The following is a 17,061-nucleotide window of genomic DNA, read 5'->3' as shown; positions in this document are numbered from 1 at the left end:
GCCATTGTGTTGTATTAAGGAAGAGAAAGGCAGCAGCTAAGTCTGTGAGCTGAACAGCAGAAGTTCACATCAGGTTAATTTGAATTTAGTATCTTCATTTTTATTATAATCATTAGCCTTGTTATTCAAATAGCCTTTACCTGTTAAGTGTGGCCAGAACTCTGGATAGAGCTGCATGTGAAAACACTCTGCCCATCTTTTGTCTGCCCTGACTGCTGTGTGTCTTTTTCTTTCATCCTACAGGCGAGAACAAGCCGTAGAAAAGAAGTATCCAGGGACCTACAAACGACACCCTGTCCGTCCAATAATCCACCCCAATGCCATGGAGAAACTCATGAAAAGGAAGGGTGTGCCCCACAAACCTGGGGTGCAGACCAAGCGGTGAGACATCATTCCCACTTGACATTCAGAGAAATGGGAGGATATCCCCAAAAGCACACACTCAGAGTATGGTAGATGTGGCAGCTTCTGTAACTCATTGATAGCACACTTGGCTTTAGATAAAACAGAATAGGAAGGGGAAAGAGAACGACTTAGACTCTAGAAATCTAGTTTTTACTTTTGGAGACATAGTACTAAACAGAGGAGAGAGATACAGTGGGGACTAGGCAGCCCAGGTTCAAATCCCAGCCCTGCTTCGTCCGCTCTCTGACTTGAGCCATGCCATTCAGCCTCTTCCAACCCTATGGGTAAAAGGTATGATTATAGCTCATGGGATTTCTTTTAGTTTTTATGGCCCCTAGAACACAGAATTCAGTTAATCATAATTCTTTATTTATAACACAATGCTTCAAGCATGGCCTACTTTTATTTATACATTAAGTTAGTTCTTTTTAATAATGTAATAACTCGATACCAAAAACAAAGGCAGGTGCTTTGCTCATTACCTATATCTAACCATATTATCCCCCTCATTCTAACCCTACATAGGATTTTTGTGAAGTTTATATAATGTGAAATCACCTTTCAGGTGTTCAAAAAATAGCATTTTGAATAGTTAAAAAAATCATCCTTTCCAATTTTTATAACACATTTGCCTTTTATTAGTTTAGTCTCTTTTTTTTTAGTTGTAGGTGGACACAATACCTTTATTTTATATATTTATCTTTTTGTGGTGTGAGGATCAAACTCAGGGCCTCACACATGTGAGGTAAGTGCTCTGAGCTACAACGCCAGCCCCTATTAGTTTAATCTTAATCTACATGCTTAGATGCATGAGACCCTGGGTTCAATCCCCACAACCAAAAAAAAAAAACAAGGCATACTTTTTTACTCCTTTTTTTATTGCCAAACTCTGTGGAGCCTTAAAATTCCCAAATAACAGAGAATTGACTCTGTCCTAGATAAGTTAATGTAAAGGAAAGAAATGTTCCTAAGCTTGGGGTGTAGACTCAATAGGAAGATTTGAAGTAAATGCAGTAAGAATAAAGGTAATGAGAAAACATAAGCCAGGAATTATTTTAAGCCTGTCAGAATGATGGCTGTTCTACCACAGCAGGACTAATGTCAGTCTAAGTTATTAATGAGTAACAACAACATGGATTAAGTCCAGTTTTGCGTTTACTTATTGCCTCTGACTATCTTCTGGTCAAATTGGAAGAAACTCTTCAGGTGGCACCTGGCACAACCCAGGGTCATTATTTCTTTTCTTGTGCTAACAAAGGACAAAGTCTACCTACTGCCGTGGTTCTGCCTATAGTTTTACAACCAAGGAGTGTGTTGGGGATAGGAGAAAATAGGACTATTTAAATTCTCTGTTTCATTGTGGTGCTGGGGATTGAACCCAGGGTCTCTCGCATATAGGGAAGTGCTCCCCAACCCTTAACTTTCAAAAATATGAACCCATGGTTACCTTTTTAAAAATTGTTTTTATTTGTTCTAATTAGTTGTACATGACAATAGAATGCATTTATACATTTTGATAGATCATATATAAATGGGGTGTAATTTCTCATTTTTCTGATTAGTCATATTGTAAGATCATATCAGTCATGCAGTCATATATGTACATGAGGTAATAATGTCTGTTTCACTCTACTATCCTTCCTACCCCCATGCCCCTTCCCCTCCCTTCACTCCCCTCTGCCTAATATAAAGTAATGCTATTTTTGCTATTCTTCCCTATCCCCCTGCCCCCATTGTGAATTAGCATCTGCATATCAGAGAAAACATTCAGCCTTTGATATTCTCCATTTGGCTTATTTTGCTTAGCATGATTGTCTCCAGCCCAATCCATTTACCTACAAATGCCATGATTTCATTCTTCTTTAAAGCTGAGTAATATTCTATCATATATATATATATGTATGTATATATCACATTTTCTTTATCCATTAATCTGTTGATGGACATCTAGGTTGTTTCTGTAGTTTAGCTATTGTAAGTTGAGTTGCTATAGACATTGATGTGGCTGCATCACTGTAGTATGTTGATTTTATGTTCTTTGGGGATAAACTGAGGAGTAGGATAACTGGGTCAAATGGTGGTTCCATTCCAAGTTTTCTGAGGAATCTCCATACCGCTTTCCATAATGGTTGCACCAGTTTGCATTACCACCAACAATGAATGAGAGTACCCTTTCCCCCCATCTTGCCAACATTTATTATTGCTTGCCATTCTGATTGGAGTGAGATAAAACCTTAGGGTAGTTTTGATTTGCATTTTTTCTTTTTTTTTCTTTTTTTTTTTTTTGTTTATTATTTAAACAAGTGGGATACATGTTGTTTCTCTATTTGTACATGGAGTCAAGGCATACCATTTGTGTAATCATAAATTTACATAGGGCAATGTTGTTTGATTCATTCTGTTATTTTTCCCTTCCCCCCACCCCTCCCACCCCTCTTTTCCCTCTTGATTTGCATTTTTCTAATTGCTAGAGATGTTGAACATTTTTTCGTGTTTGTTGATCGATTGTATTTCTTCCTCTGAGAAGTGTCTGTTCAGTTCCTTAGCCCATTTATTGACTGGGTTATTTATTTTTTGGGTGTTAAAATTTTTGAGTTCTTTATATATCCTAGAGATTAATGCTTTATCTGAGGTGCATGTGGTAAAGGTTTTCTCCCATTCTGTAGGCTCTCTCTTCATGGTATTGTTTCTTTTGCTGAGAAGAAGCTTTTTAGTTTGAATCCATCCCATTCTTGATTTAACTTCTTGCACTTTAGGAGTCTTGTTAAGGAAGTAAAATCCTAGGGCAACATGGTGAAGATCTGGGCCTACTTTTTCCTCTAGTAGTCACAGGGTCTCTGTTCTAGTGCCTGAGTCTCTGATCCACTCTTGGTTGAGTTCCATGTTTACTTTTATATTGACTTGGAAAATATTTAACACCCCCAGGATCTGCTTGGTGAGTAAATGAGCAGAACAGCAGGAAGGCAACTTGCAGAGTATCACACTGTCCACTGAGACTGCCCCTCAAATAATTAAAATTTCAAATTATTGGGAGCATCCTGTGATTGCCAAATCAGAAGCTCAGTGACCTATGAGGAAATCAGAGAGGAGAAACCACTCACCATCCTTAAATCTAGGTTTCAGTTCATGTTTAGTTAGGGACTAAAGGAATGTTGACTTCAATTTTAGATCCTCTGAGACTGTCCCAAGTGAAAATTGTCCAAAAAGATGCTCTAAATATATACTAGTAGGAAGCTTGAGATGGGAGCTATGCCTTGGAATCAAAGACCTTGGGTTCAAGTTATGAGTTCTGTTTTATGATGAGCACAAGTTAAGTCACCTCTGATCCTCAATGCCCTTATTTATAAAATGGACATTGTAATAGTAGGAACCAGGCACTTTATATATTGTAAAGTGCTTTGCAAACTGTGAAGCAGGGTAACAAGGCTGTTTTTCCACTGCCAGCTTCAGTAAGAGCAGCCTCCCCCTGACTTTGGCTACTTTCACTTCAACTCTCCTTTAAATACCACCATAGCCAGTTACCCTGTGAGTAGATGCCTCCACCCTGGGAGGGCTCTCTTATCTCATAAAAAGACTCAGAACCTCTTCAGTCCAAATACTTTCTGCAGTACAAAGTTAGTCAGCTGGACCTCAGTTTCTAACCCTGGGACAGAAAGCTTTTGATAGACCCCAGTACTGAAAGCACCCAGAAACCACTGCAGATGTGAGAACATACACAAGAGTGGACAGGCAGAGTGTCTGCCTGCAGGGTGAGAGAGAGAGAGAGAAAATGAGAGAGGGAGAGTAAGAGTGAGGAGGGGAGAGAGAGAAAGAAAGGCAGTGGAGCTATTCTTTTATTTTATTTTTTTATTATAAACAAATGGGATACATGATGTTTCTCTGTTTGTACATGGTGTAAAGGCATACCATTTGTGTAATCATAAATTTACATAGAGTAATGTTGTTTGATTCATTCTGTTATTTTTTCCCTTCCCCCCACCCCTCCCACCCCTCTTTTCCCTCTATACAGTGCTTCCTTCCTCCACACTTGCCCCCCTCCTTAACCCTAACTCTAACCCTAACACTAACCCCTCCCTCCCCCCATTATGTGTCATCATCCACTTATTAGCGATATCATTTGTCCTTCGGCTTTTTGAGATTGGCTTATCTCACTTAGCATGATATTCTCCAATTTCATCCATTTGTCTGCAAATGCCATAATTTTGTCATTCTTTATGGCTGAGTAATATTCCATTGTATGTATATACCACAGTTTCTTTATCCACTCATCAATTGAAGGGCATATAGGTTGGTTCCACAGTCTGGCTATTGGAATTGAGCAGCTATGAACATTGATGTGGCTGTATCTCTGTAGTATGCTGATTTTAAGTCCTTTGGGTATGGGCCAAGGAGTGGGATAGCTGGGTCAAATGGAGGGTCCATTCCAAGTTTTCTAAGGAATCTCCACACTGCTTTCCAGAGTGACTGCACTAATTTGCAGCCCCACCAGCAATGTATGAGTGTACCTTAGTGGAGCTATTCTTAAGTAATGGAATTTCGTGGGCTAATAACAATGGACCAGTGGCTGGCGAGGAGGTTCACGGGCTAACAATCTGAACAAATATCTTTTGACTAGGAAGTTCACAGGCTAGCAATCTAGGTTGTAAAATGGTGTGGGGCAGGGAAAATAATGGCGGCAGCAAAATAGCAGACCTGATGCCAATAAGTACCCTACTTACCTTATCATAAACTAGCAATACATACAATCAAAGGCTAAGATCAGCTTTGTACTTTTCCTGGAAAAAGAGAAAAGTCCATCTCCTACTGCTCAATGCCTACTAATGCCCTGTGAGCTCTGGCTGTGCCTAGTGAGGTTGTCAGTGTAGCCCATCTGACAGCCTTGTAGCAGTACAAGTTCTTAGGCCCCACCCAGACCCACTGAAAGAAAAAGTTCATTTTAACAAGCTCCTCAAGAAATTTATATGTACCATCAAGTTTGTACTCTGTCCAATAAGCCAGGCTGAACACTAGGACACACTGCTCACTCATCTGAATTCTATCACTAGCAGGCTAAGACCTTGAGCAACTTTGGATGACTTTGGGTTTCTCATCATATATGGCAGAGGCAGGACTATATCTGTGGCTTCCTGGCAATTTCCAGGACACCCAACAGCTTAAGAGGTGTCTCAGAGGCTACTGCAGGGGTAGGAAGGACAAGGTAGGGGAGCCCTGTAGGGAGGGGTTTCTGCCCACCCTCTTTCAACCAGGCCTATTATATCCATTTTATAAAGTGGTTTCTCATAATAATTCGTTTGAGAGAATTATATATATATATATATATATATATATATATATAAATGTTTGGACTCTCCATTTCTAAAATCTCCTACTGATTTGTGTCTGTCTGGTCCCAAAGACAGGTGAGGGAGGAAGGAAGTGGTGGTACTTTCTGGTAATCCTAGAGTCTCTGATTTGAGTCAGTTCATTAGCCCAGGAACCATTTGTTGTTTACCTATGGACGTTGGAATCAGTGTGGGCAGGATTTATCTTCAGGCCTCTTGCACTACTGGCCCAGTGGGAACTTGGAAATGAAAGAGAACCTTTTTCCATTAGGATTAAAGTAGAATGACAGTATCACTTCCCACCAGCCCTTTTCTTGCTTCTTCTGCTCAAAATGGGCTCTCTACCATTTCTCCTTTCTCTGACCCTTTCCTTCCTAAAATTGATTGAGTACCTACTATAAATAAGAATCCTTTTTCATAGGAAGATAGAACATAATTCCAACTCCTTAAGAAACCATGTCTACCACATTTTTAAAATCCATTCATCTTGAAGGGCACCTACATTGGTTCCATAGTTTAGCTATTGTGAGTTGAGCTACTATGAACATTGATGTGGTTGCATCACTGTAGTATGCTGATTTTAAGTTCTTTGGGTATAAACTGAGGAGTGGGATAGCTGGGTCAAATGGTGGATCCATTTCCAAGTTTTCTGAGGAATTGCCATACTGCTTTCCATAGTGGTTACACCAATTTGCATTCCTACCAGCAATGTATGAGTGTACCTTTAACCCCCACACCTCGCCAACATTTATTATTGCTTGTATTCTTGATAATTTCCATTCTTACAGGAGTGAGCTGAAATCTTAGGGTAGTTTTGATTTGCATTTCTCTAATTGCTAAAGACGTTGAACATTTTTTTCATATTTTTTTATTTTGTGTATCTTCTGTGAAGTGTCTGTTCAGTTTCTTAGCCCATTTATTGATTGGGTTATTTATATTTTTGGTATTAAGTTTTTTTTAGTATTTTATATATCCTGGAGATTAATGTTGTATCTGAGGTGCATGTGGTAAAGATTTTCTCCCATTTTGTAGGCTCTATCTTCATGTTTTTGATTGTTTCTTTTGCTGAAAAGAAGCTTTTTAGTTTTAATCCATCTAATTTATTAACTCTTGATTTAACCTCTTGCACTTCAGGAATCTTGTTAAGGAAGTCAGATCCTAGGCCAACATGGTGAAGATTTGGGCCTACCTTTTCTTCTGTTAGTTCCAGGATCTCTGTTCTAGTGCCTAAGTCTTTGATCTACTTGAAGTTGAGTTTCATGCAGGGTGAAAGATAGAGGTTTGATTTCATTTTGTTACACGTGGATTTCCAATTTTCCCAGCACCATTTGTTGGATGGGTTATCTTTTCTCCAGTGAATATTTTTGGTGCCTTTGTCTAGTATGAGATATCTGTACTTATATGGGTTTGTCTGTGTTCCATTCTGTACCATTGGTCTACATGTCTGTTTTGGTGCCAATACCATGCCGTTTTTATTACTGTGGCTCTGTAATATAGTTTAAGGACTGATATTATATACTCAGCCTTAAAGAATAATGAAATTATGACATTTGCTGGTAAGTGGATAGAGCTGGAGAATATCATGCTAAGCAAAATAAGCCAACCCAAAAAACCAAAGGCCACATGTACTTTCTGATATGCAGATGCTAATTCACAATAAGTGGGGTGGGGCTAGGGAAGAATTGAGTTATTTTAGATTAGGTAGAGGGGAGTGAAGAGAGGGAAAATGGGGTATGGGGGTAGGAAGGATAGTAGAATGAATCAGACATTATTTTCCTACATACACATATATCTATGTGACTGGTGGGTTTCTACATCATATACAACCCAGAAGAATAAGAAATTATACTCCTTCTATATATGATGTATCAAAGTGCATTCTACTGTCATGTATAACTAATTAGAACAAATTTTTAAAAAAAGAGATCATGTCTAGGCTCCTTGAATTCAGCCTCTGGCCTAATTAACCTGAGGTTTCCTTTCTCTGGTACCAGACTTCTTTCCATATGGTCCCCTGAGGGATCTGACCAACTCCATCAAGGGACAGATTCCAGGGTGTACACACACAAGCCCATACTTTGGCACTCTGGTACCAGTACACACATAGGATCATGAGGAAGTGATCAAGAGCACTGTAGAGTAGAATTATGATTTTAAGAGGATTGACTACCTAGGTTAGGAAGACACAGAATGAAATCTAGGCAGAATAAAGGAAATCCTCTATATGTGAACATTTAAGTTGTATCCAAGTTTTTATATTTTAAATAATATGATAATATAACATCATCAAACATATATCTTTGTGCATACCATTACATCCAATGGATGAGTTCCTGTACATGGGACTGCTGATTCAAAGAGCATACTTTAGAGCTCGGGGTACATTTCCCCAAACTTGAATGTGTTTTTGTGTCTAAAACTAAACCTGTCCTTTTCTCCTAGGCCAGATCTGTTGAGATCAGAAGGTATCCCCAGTACAGAGGTGGCTCCCACTGCATCCCCTTTGTCTGGAAGTCCCAAAATGTCCACCTCAAGCAGCAAGAGCCGATATCGGAGCAAACCACGCCACCGCCGGGGGAATAGTAGAGGCAGCCATAGTGACTTTGCAGCAATCTTAAAAAACCAACCAGCCCAGGAAAATTCACCCCATCCCTCTTACCTCCATCAGGCTCCATCCCAGCACCCTTCTCTCCATCACCATCACCCTCTGCAGCAGCAATACCAGCAACCCCCTCCTGCCCTGTCTCAGAGTCACCATTCCAGACTCGGGATGCACGGACAGGACATTGCAACCTGCGCCAACAACCTGAGGTATTTTGGCCCAGCAGCAGCCCTGCGGAGCCCCCTCAGCAACCATGCTCAAAGACAGATGCCTGGCTCTAGCCCTGACCTCATCTCCACAGCCATGGCAGCAGATTGCCGGAGAAGTCCTGAGCCCGACCAAGGCCAGGCCGGCCCCTGGGGCTGCTGTCAGGCTGACCCTTATGACCCCTGCCTCCAATGCAGGCCAGAACAGTGTGGGTCTTTAGATGTACCCACCACAGGGCCAGTGGGGAGGAGCCCCAACCTTTCCAAGTCACCAGCACATGATCCCCTCTCAGAAAACGTCCAGGGTTCTGAGAAAATGGGAGAAAATGAATTCAACAGCTGTGGGTCTGCGTCATCCCTTGGCACCCCTCACCATGTCACCCCCCCAGTGCTACCTCGAAAAACAAGGCCTCTTCAGAAGGTAAGGTGTAATGACAAGAGCAGTCTGTGTCACTGCCTTCAGAGTGTCAGATCCTATCATATTATGCACATCATAAAACATACATCCAAAGCATACATTTTGGAAAAGGACAACAAAAGCATAAATAGAAGTTTCTTTTATTTTAAATACTTTCTTTCCATACTGCTTAAATGATGGATTGGGGAGGATACTTTGAAGTCTATTGAACTAGGGACTGATTCAAATGTGTATAACTCATGGATAAGCATCTATCAGGGATATGTAATCAAAATAGTTTGGAAACCTCTACCCTAGAACTCTACTCTTGAAGAATGTTGGAAGAAGAAAGGATTGAATTATAAAATTAAATTTGAGAAACAGTATTCTCAGTCCATTCTTGGAGGTTCCTAGTATACATCACCACAGGTTTTAAGAAATTGTGGTAAGTTTTTGTAATTCAGCAGTTTCCTCAACTATTGGACCATACCATGTTCTAAAAATAGCATCTATTAATCCCCCATGGAAGTAGCTTTTTTTGTAGTATATTTTGGAAAATATTTCCTTAATTAATAACTAAAATGAGCTAACTAATCATTGAAATTTGTTTCTTCCTGCTGGCTGCCTGGGGTTTATTAGCTAGGAAGAAGTCTACTATAGTGGTTAACACCATGAACTTGGGAGATCATAGTTCAAAGCCAGGCTCTTCCACTGTCTCAGTTTGCCTGTCTATAAAGCAAGCCTAATAATGGCCTCTGCCTCATTGGTTAATGTGAGGATTAAATGAATTAATACATAGGAAATATTTAGAATACAGCCTAGAACATAATAACCTTCCAAAATTGCCCACTCATCTTGCTTGTGTGTGTGTGTGTGTGTGTGTGTGTGTGTGTTTTAAAGATTACGTATGAAAAGTGGAAAAGTGTCTAGAACACTTTCTAAGAATTGTTTCATCTCAGCACTGTTCATCGTGTATTTAGTTAAAGGAATGACAGCATCCAAAATGTAAATGAGTATGTTTTGAGGAGGTCGAACTTGGGGGCCATTGTCTCAGAACTATTCTTCCCACACATGTGTTGCTGCTACTAATGAAGCGTTCCTGGGATAAAACTGTGTTTTCAGGAGGTGCAGTTGATTCAGGCTGATCCGTTCCCCACTCCCCCACACCTATGGGAGTTACATGTATTTTTTTGGTAAAATTAACTCACACACCATACAGTCTTTCCATTTCAAGTGTACGGTTTAATGGTTTTTCTCCACCGATTTCTGCAACCACCACCACAACCAATTTTAACATTTTCATCCCTCTGAAAAAGAAATCCCATCCCTTTGACAGTCATTCCATTTCCCAGTCTCCCACAAATGACGTGACCTTTGAACCACCCTGATGCCATTTGGAAGCGCTCTGTGGGAGTGCAGGCCCAGGACACATGCACCTTGAGCATTTGTCCTCATTTGCACCACACTCCCACAGAGCAGCCCCTCCTCTAACTGAGATCCACTCCACAGGGATTCCAGGGTGCACTGCCTATCTCAGCAGTCAGGATAACTCCATACCAGAATACAAATGAGTAAGTCATAGGATTTTAGAACTGACTTTTTAAAAGGTAAATTATCCTCAATTTTTGGTATGACTTGGACCCAGTCACCCAGCTTACAAAAGATTACATAGTCCAGTGTGTCACATCGCTGAGCATGGTTGTTCCTAAGTGTGGCTGCTTTTCTGCCCTTGATGTCAGATAAGATTTTCCCTGGAAAGGAAAATTTACCTTTTCAGTTAGAATACTTACCCAGCCTTCCAGGTAGACCACAAAGCCCAGCAGTCACAGGGCCTCCAGTGTCCCAAACAGAGCTGTCTTATCCCTGCCAATATGCTCACTCAATAAAAATGCATGAAACACTTTCTATCTATCTATCTATCTATCTATCTATCTATCTATCTATCTATCTGTCTACCTATCTATCTATCTATCTATCTATCTATCCATCCATCCATCCATCCATTTAGTTTGATGCCAGAGAACAAAACCAGAGCATCTCATATGCTAAGCATGCATTCTATCACTGATTTACTTCCTGAGTCCCCACCTTTCTGAAAAAAATTTGATGAATAATAATATATATATGATAGTGATGAACATCTATTTTGAATGCCACATTGGATTGGAGTGAGGAATACAAATAATGTATGTCTTAGTGTAACTGTAATATAAAAGTGATTATATATAAGAGGAAAAAGTGGTTGTTGGGCTTTGAAGAAGTAAAAGATCACTTCTTGGGGAACCTCAGTGACAAAGCTTGGAACTGCTTATGACAATGAGCCAGCCCACAAATCCATGGCCTCCTCTTCTGGTTCCCTTCCATCATCCTCCTCTGGCTGCACTCTTGGAGGCTTCTCCTCCCTGAGGGCAAAGATAAATTTCTATTCAATACTATATGTTCTCCACATCTAGGGCAGGACCTGTCACCTTGGGCACCCAGGACAAGTTACTAAATGAATAAGAATACATATGTTTAAAGATCCAGCCAACTGGGCTGGGGATATTGCTCAGTTGGTAGAGTGCTTGCCTTGGAAGCACAAGGCCCTGGGTTCAATCGCAAAAAAAAAAGATCCAGCCAACTACTACCAAATGTTTTTGATGACAATGAAATCTTTTACTGGTGGTACAGGGCATGGGGAAGAGAGAGAGATGCCAAAATAAATAAAAGCCTTTTTTCCTTATTCTCCTCAGAGTGGAGATGATTCCTCCGAAGAAGAGGAAGGGGAAGTAGATAGTGAAGTTGAATTTCCACGAAGACAGAGGTAAAACCAACACACCAATGATTGCTTTCAATGTAAGGGGGCAAACCTTGAGTTGGTTGAATTTCGCTATTCAGCCATAGGTCACTTTTATGTGTGTGTGTGTGTGTGTTGGAAATTGAACCCAGGGGCCCTGAGCTACATCCCCAGCCCTTTTTAATATTTTATTTAGAGACAGGGTCTCCCTGAGTTGCTGAGTCTGGCTTTGAACTCGCAATCCTCCCTGCCTCAGCCTCCTAAACTGCTGGGATTACAGGCGTGTGCCACCATGCCTGGCAACCACAGGTCATCTTGACAGACGCCTCATAGGGAAACTCGAACTCATTATGTTCATGTTCTCATGTTCTTCCATTGCCATATTTTGAAAGTTACCTGTGCACAGTAGATCCTAGTTCATCAGAATTCATTTCAAAGGAACTTGAAGACCATGAACGTAAATACAGATCACCATTACAATAGAGAGGACAGTGGGAGGGATGGCCATGCTCTTCGAGGTTAAATTTATTGGTTCCTAGTGGACCTCCCTGTATTAGTCTGCTCAGGCTGCGATAATAAAATCACAGACTGGGTGGCTTAAACAACTGAAATTTATTTCTCACAATTCTGAACTCTGGGATCAAGGTAACAGCTGATTGAGTTGGTAGTGAGGGCACTCTTCCAAGCTTGCAGCCACCTACCTTCTTGCTGTGTCCTCATGTGGCAAAGAGAAGAGATGAGGGAAGAGAGTATTGGGGCAGACATATTCAGTCCTTAGTGCCTCCCTATTGCTTTAAAATTAAATGGTACCTATCTCGGTTTTTAGTCTTCCTCAGGGATGGCAAAAATAAACTAGATTATCTCTCATCAAGACTGATTGACAGATAAGAAAAGGGAAGTAGTTGCTCCTGTGATTAAGTTCCTGTGGTTCTCCCTGCTTCTAGGCCTCATCGCTGCATTAGCAGCTGCCAGTCATATTCCACCTTTAGCTCTGAGAATTTCTCTGTGTCTGACGGAGAGGAGGGAAATACTAGCGACCACTCAAACAGTCCTGATGAGTTAGCTGATAAACTTGAAGACCACCTGGCAGAGAAGCTGGACGATCTGCTATCCCAGACGCCGGAGATCCCCATTGAGATATCCTCCCACTCGGATGGGCTCTCCGACAAGGAGTGTGCTGTGCGCCGCGTGAAGACGCAGATGTCCCTGGGCAAGCTGTGTGTGGAGGAGCGTGGCTACGAGGTAGACGCCACTCCCTTCTCTCATCTCGCTTCCCCTCTTGGTTCCTTTGGGTTAGGATGTGCTCAAGTTCTTAGGGCCTTTACAGTTTCCATTTAGTATATAAAATGTGACGGCTGCCTCCATGAGGTAGAAGCTCAATGTAACCGAGCTCCCAGAAATGAGGCCAGGTTTTCCCAAATGAGGCATAAACACTAAACTGCTCAGGAACCCTTCATTTCAAGATTTAGCTCAAACCTCACCCCCTTTCTGCTCCATCTCCCAACCTGGTTAAGGAACTGAGCCTTATCCCTCCAGTTCCCATTCTCCCTGGGAGATACTGTCACAGCACATGTAATACTTTATTTCATATACAGTTCTGCAATTGGAGGGACAGACTAGCATCATGGCTAAAAGGGGTAGTAAAAATGGAGCAGTTCTCTTCCCAGACAAAAAGCAGGAAGAGAGAGGGAGGCATCATACTGTCTAAAAGCAAATCCCAGCCTTCCCACTTACCGTTAGACCATGGCCAAGTTACTAACCCTCTCTGAAAGTCAGTTTTCTTATCTGTAAAGTGGGGATAATAGTATCTATCTACCTAGCTATGTGTCATATCTATGAGATATGATCTCTCTCTGGGATGCTGTGAGCATTAGATAAATTAACAGATGTAAAGCACTTAACAACAGTGCCTGTAACTTAGAAATACCACCTAAATGGAAGGTGTGGAGGTCTGTTACAATTGGCCTCGCCATCGTCATTATCAACTTTATATGTCTCTTTCCCCCATAAGTCCCACAAGGACAGGACCTGGTCTCATTTGTCTTTGTAGCCCCTTATCCAACATAGTACGTGTCTTGGGGAAGATGTTCAACCTGTGCTCACTGAGAAATTGTAGAAATGAACTGAGTTTTACCTTGTCTTGACTTTGCAGAACCCTCTGCAGTTCGAAGACTCAGACTGTGACTCTTCAGATGGAGAGTGTTCTGATGCCACAGTTAGGACCAATAAACACTACAGCTCTGCTACCTGGTAATGAAGGAACACCCATCCTGAAGATCTCATGATGTGCTGGTGTTTCAAATCCTCCACACCCCTAGATTCCTCCCTTTCTCTTCCTGCTTTTTGTCTGGGAAGAGAACTGCCCCATCTGTACTACCCCTAGAAATGAGCTGCAATAACAGGAACATGAGACTTTGCAAATCTCTGGAAAAAAATATCCAAATGAAATTAAGTCTCACTGAACATTTCAATCAAGAATGGCAGGGATCTATTTTATTGAATATTCTAGCTACTGTAACATTGATATTTATTTTTGTTGAACATTTTAACACTTTGTACTGTAAAGAGTGAACTATATATGATATACAGAGAGACAATAATTTCTTGCAAAAAACAGAGAAAGAAAAGGAAAAGAAAGAAGAGGACTTTAAGAGCAACATACTTGGGACTATTTGGGGCCAGGAGGTATTATTGCTGCTTGAACAGGGGACCAGGTCTTTTGGCCATAAGTGACTGAAGAAGAGCCAGAGCAAGACATATTGAGCATTTTAGAACACAAAGAACAGCAAAGGAAAGCGCAATTCCAGGTAACCTGTGAACACACCACATTAAGTTCAACCAGCTTGTCCAGGTGGGTGATGGAAATGACCTAGAAAAGTTGGGTGACCAGAGATATTAAAGGCATGTGCTTCCTCTAGGAGGAGATAAACAAACAAAACTGTACATGGAAACTGACTTCATTTTTTTAAACTTTAAGCAGCATTTGGTAGTGAGGCTTACAGATAGCATCACACCTTGTCCCTGGCAAATACTTCCCTTTTAAATACTGTCATTGTCATTACCTTGGCAAATGTATTACCTTGACCAATGTGTTGATCTTTCAGACTCAAGTGCCATTTTCCTATAGCTTTTTTCCTTTCTACCTGTTGACCACTTCCTTTAGGAAAAAGGGAGGAGTTGCTGAGGAGAACAGGATGAGAGAGAAAGAACATTTACAGCAATGTTAGGAAAGCAGATGTGGAATCTATGAAAGCACGTTCTCAGGAAGGTCAGTTCAGCTATATGGAGAAGATGGAACCACCCCTCTCTAGAACCAGGTGGTTTGTCTGCTAGAATCATATTGATTCAAACAGGAGAATAGACTTTGAAGGCAGCTAGGATGTGTGTGTGTGTGTGTGTGTGTGTGTGTGTGTGTGTGTGTGTGTGTGTGTGTCTGTCCAGCGTCCAATCCCAAACCATCCCCTTGTTTTTATTCATTAACCCATTCTATCCTGGAAGCTTTAGTAACTGGCCGTCATTGATAGAATAAAGGTAAAATAAGCAACTTGCAAAAAGCAACCCCTTTTCTACCACAGTAGCATTTTTGTTACATGCTACTTATAAAATATATTTTACTTCATGCTAAATCAGTGCAGTTTTGATTAATTGAATTTGGAAATTCATGGAAAGAAAAACTGATTATGAGCAGGGAATTGGAAAGATTTTACATTATCAAAAGCTTGAGGTTTTTCCTGTCTCCAGAGACATGGGTTCTGAAAAGCATCAAAAGGTACTTCATGGTACCTTGGCTTTAAGGAAAATTTTATCTAGAATTTTATATACAAATAAATGTTGACCTAATTCCTGTCTCTGACTCCAAAAAAGCTTACACTTGCTCTAGACCCTCTGATAGTATGTCATGTTGGATGTTAGGAAAGACCTGCAAATACTAAACCATTTCCAATGCAGAAGAAAATGGTACCCTCCTCTGGGTTCCAGTGATTGCATCAGCCAAAAATGAAAGGCAGGAGAGAATTTAGAGCAGTTCCTTTTGTTTGTTTGATCCCTCCATTTGTTTACACTTTGTCGAGAAACTGATTTAAAATTTAGTATCTATAATTTGTAGTTCTAAGTAGGATGAAAGAAAATGTTTAACTTATACAGAAAGCAGTATTGTTTGCATTAAATTATTCCATTTTTGTATAAATTCTGTAGCTGGACTACATGAAAGATCTTAAGTTATGGCATTATCATTGTTATTTTATTTTATAATATTATCATTCTTATTTTCTGTTGATCAGAAGGTGCAGTTTATGATGTAGCACAATGATTGTGTTTATTGCTAACCATGAATCACTATGGATTTTATGATTTTAATGACGGTGTGAACAAGGGACTGCCACTTAGGAGCTCCCTGGTACTCACCATAGTTGTGTCCCTAATTTTCTGTGTACGAGGATCTGCTGAAGATGCACATTCTGCCCCAAAGCCAAATGGACATAGTGTGATTTTGACTCCATCGTGAAAGTTCCTGGTGGGCAGATGACAGAGGGTGGACAAATTGTTCAAAACTGTAAACTTTCTCAAATTTCTTAAGAAATAAAATCATGGGACCGCATTAGAAGCAAAAAGAATTATTTAATGCCCCCAAGAGGAACAAACCTAAAAAGTTTGTAGGACTCATGGATTAATTTCAAGAATCGACAACATGGTTTGTAATCTCCTTCCTGCCAGAGCCCACAAAATCAACCTTCTCTCCTAAATGGGAGTAGCAGGAAGACTAAAAGAAGAAATATATATTTATATTTCCTAGCCATGATGTCATCCCATAATGAAACTAAAGAAATTCAAGGAGGCCAAGTCACATAGAGGATATGGGGCTTAGAAAAGTACCCTGAAAGATGCTATTTTGCATTCTCTGACTTCAGATTCCCCTGCACTTTGAATCTTTGTGGTTCATTGCTCCTTGGAATAAAGGATGCTACAACAGTATCCTGCTTCTGTTCAACAAATATATCCACACTTGTTTGTTCAGGTTTTTACCCACTTTTAGTGGCAACAGAGAAATATGAAGGTCAACATTTGTCGTATACTTTTCAGTGATGGTCTTCCTAGAAAACCCATCCCTGATGCCTCATAATTTTGAGCAATTTTTTGAATTCTTATCTTGGCTATCTGTCATACTAATGCCAACTTATCTTGGTTTACTATTATGAGCATGTTAGGGAAGTAGATAGCCTTGAATCTTCAGACATTCACTAGTCAAGATTTTAATAAAGTCCTCATTGAATATCTTTTGAGTAGAATTGACTAGAGGTTTCAGAAAAGAATGGTGTCCTTAGTCAAGGTTAAAAGGGAGGGCGGGGATGTAGCTC

General features: G+C 40.5%; 1 protein-coding gene across 11 annotated transcripts in view; it reads left to right on the top strand.

Moving 5' to 3' along the window:
• MAP3K13 (mitogen-activated protein kinase kinase kinase 13) overlaps nt 1-16,330 on the top strand; it is a 182,404-nt gene extending 166,074 nt beyond the window's left edge. For 10 of the 11 annotated variants that reach the window (XM_079100603.1, XM_079100600.1, XM_079100604.1 and 7 more), the window contains 5 exons: nt 244-381; nt 8,169-8,955; nt 11,664-11,734; nt 12,652-12,949; nt 13,860-16,330. In XM_079100603.1, the coding sequence (XP_078956729.1) occupies nt 244-381; nt 8,169-8,955; nt 11,664-11,734; nt 12,652-12,949; nt 13,860-13,961 (1,396 nt within the window). In that variant the 3' untranslated portion in view covers nt 13,962-16,330. The remainder of the gene's footprint in view (nt 1-243; nt 382-8,168; nt 8,956-11,663; nt 11,735-12,651; nt 12,950-13,859) is intronic. The other variant, XR_013757269.1, reaches the window with a different exon arrangement.
• The last annotated feature ends 731 nt before the right edge of the window (nt 16,331-17,061 follow it).

The sequence above is a fragment of the Sciurus vulgaris genome (genome assembly GCF_902686455.1).
Source record: "Sciurus vulgaris genome assembly, chromosome: 10".
NCBI lineage: Eukaryota > Metazoa > Chordata > Mammalia > Rodentia > Sciuridae > Sciurus > Sciurus vulgaris.
Note: the sequence above shows the minus strand (reverse complement) of the source record. Positions and strands in the feature narration are given on the sequence as shown.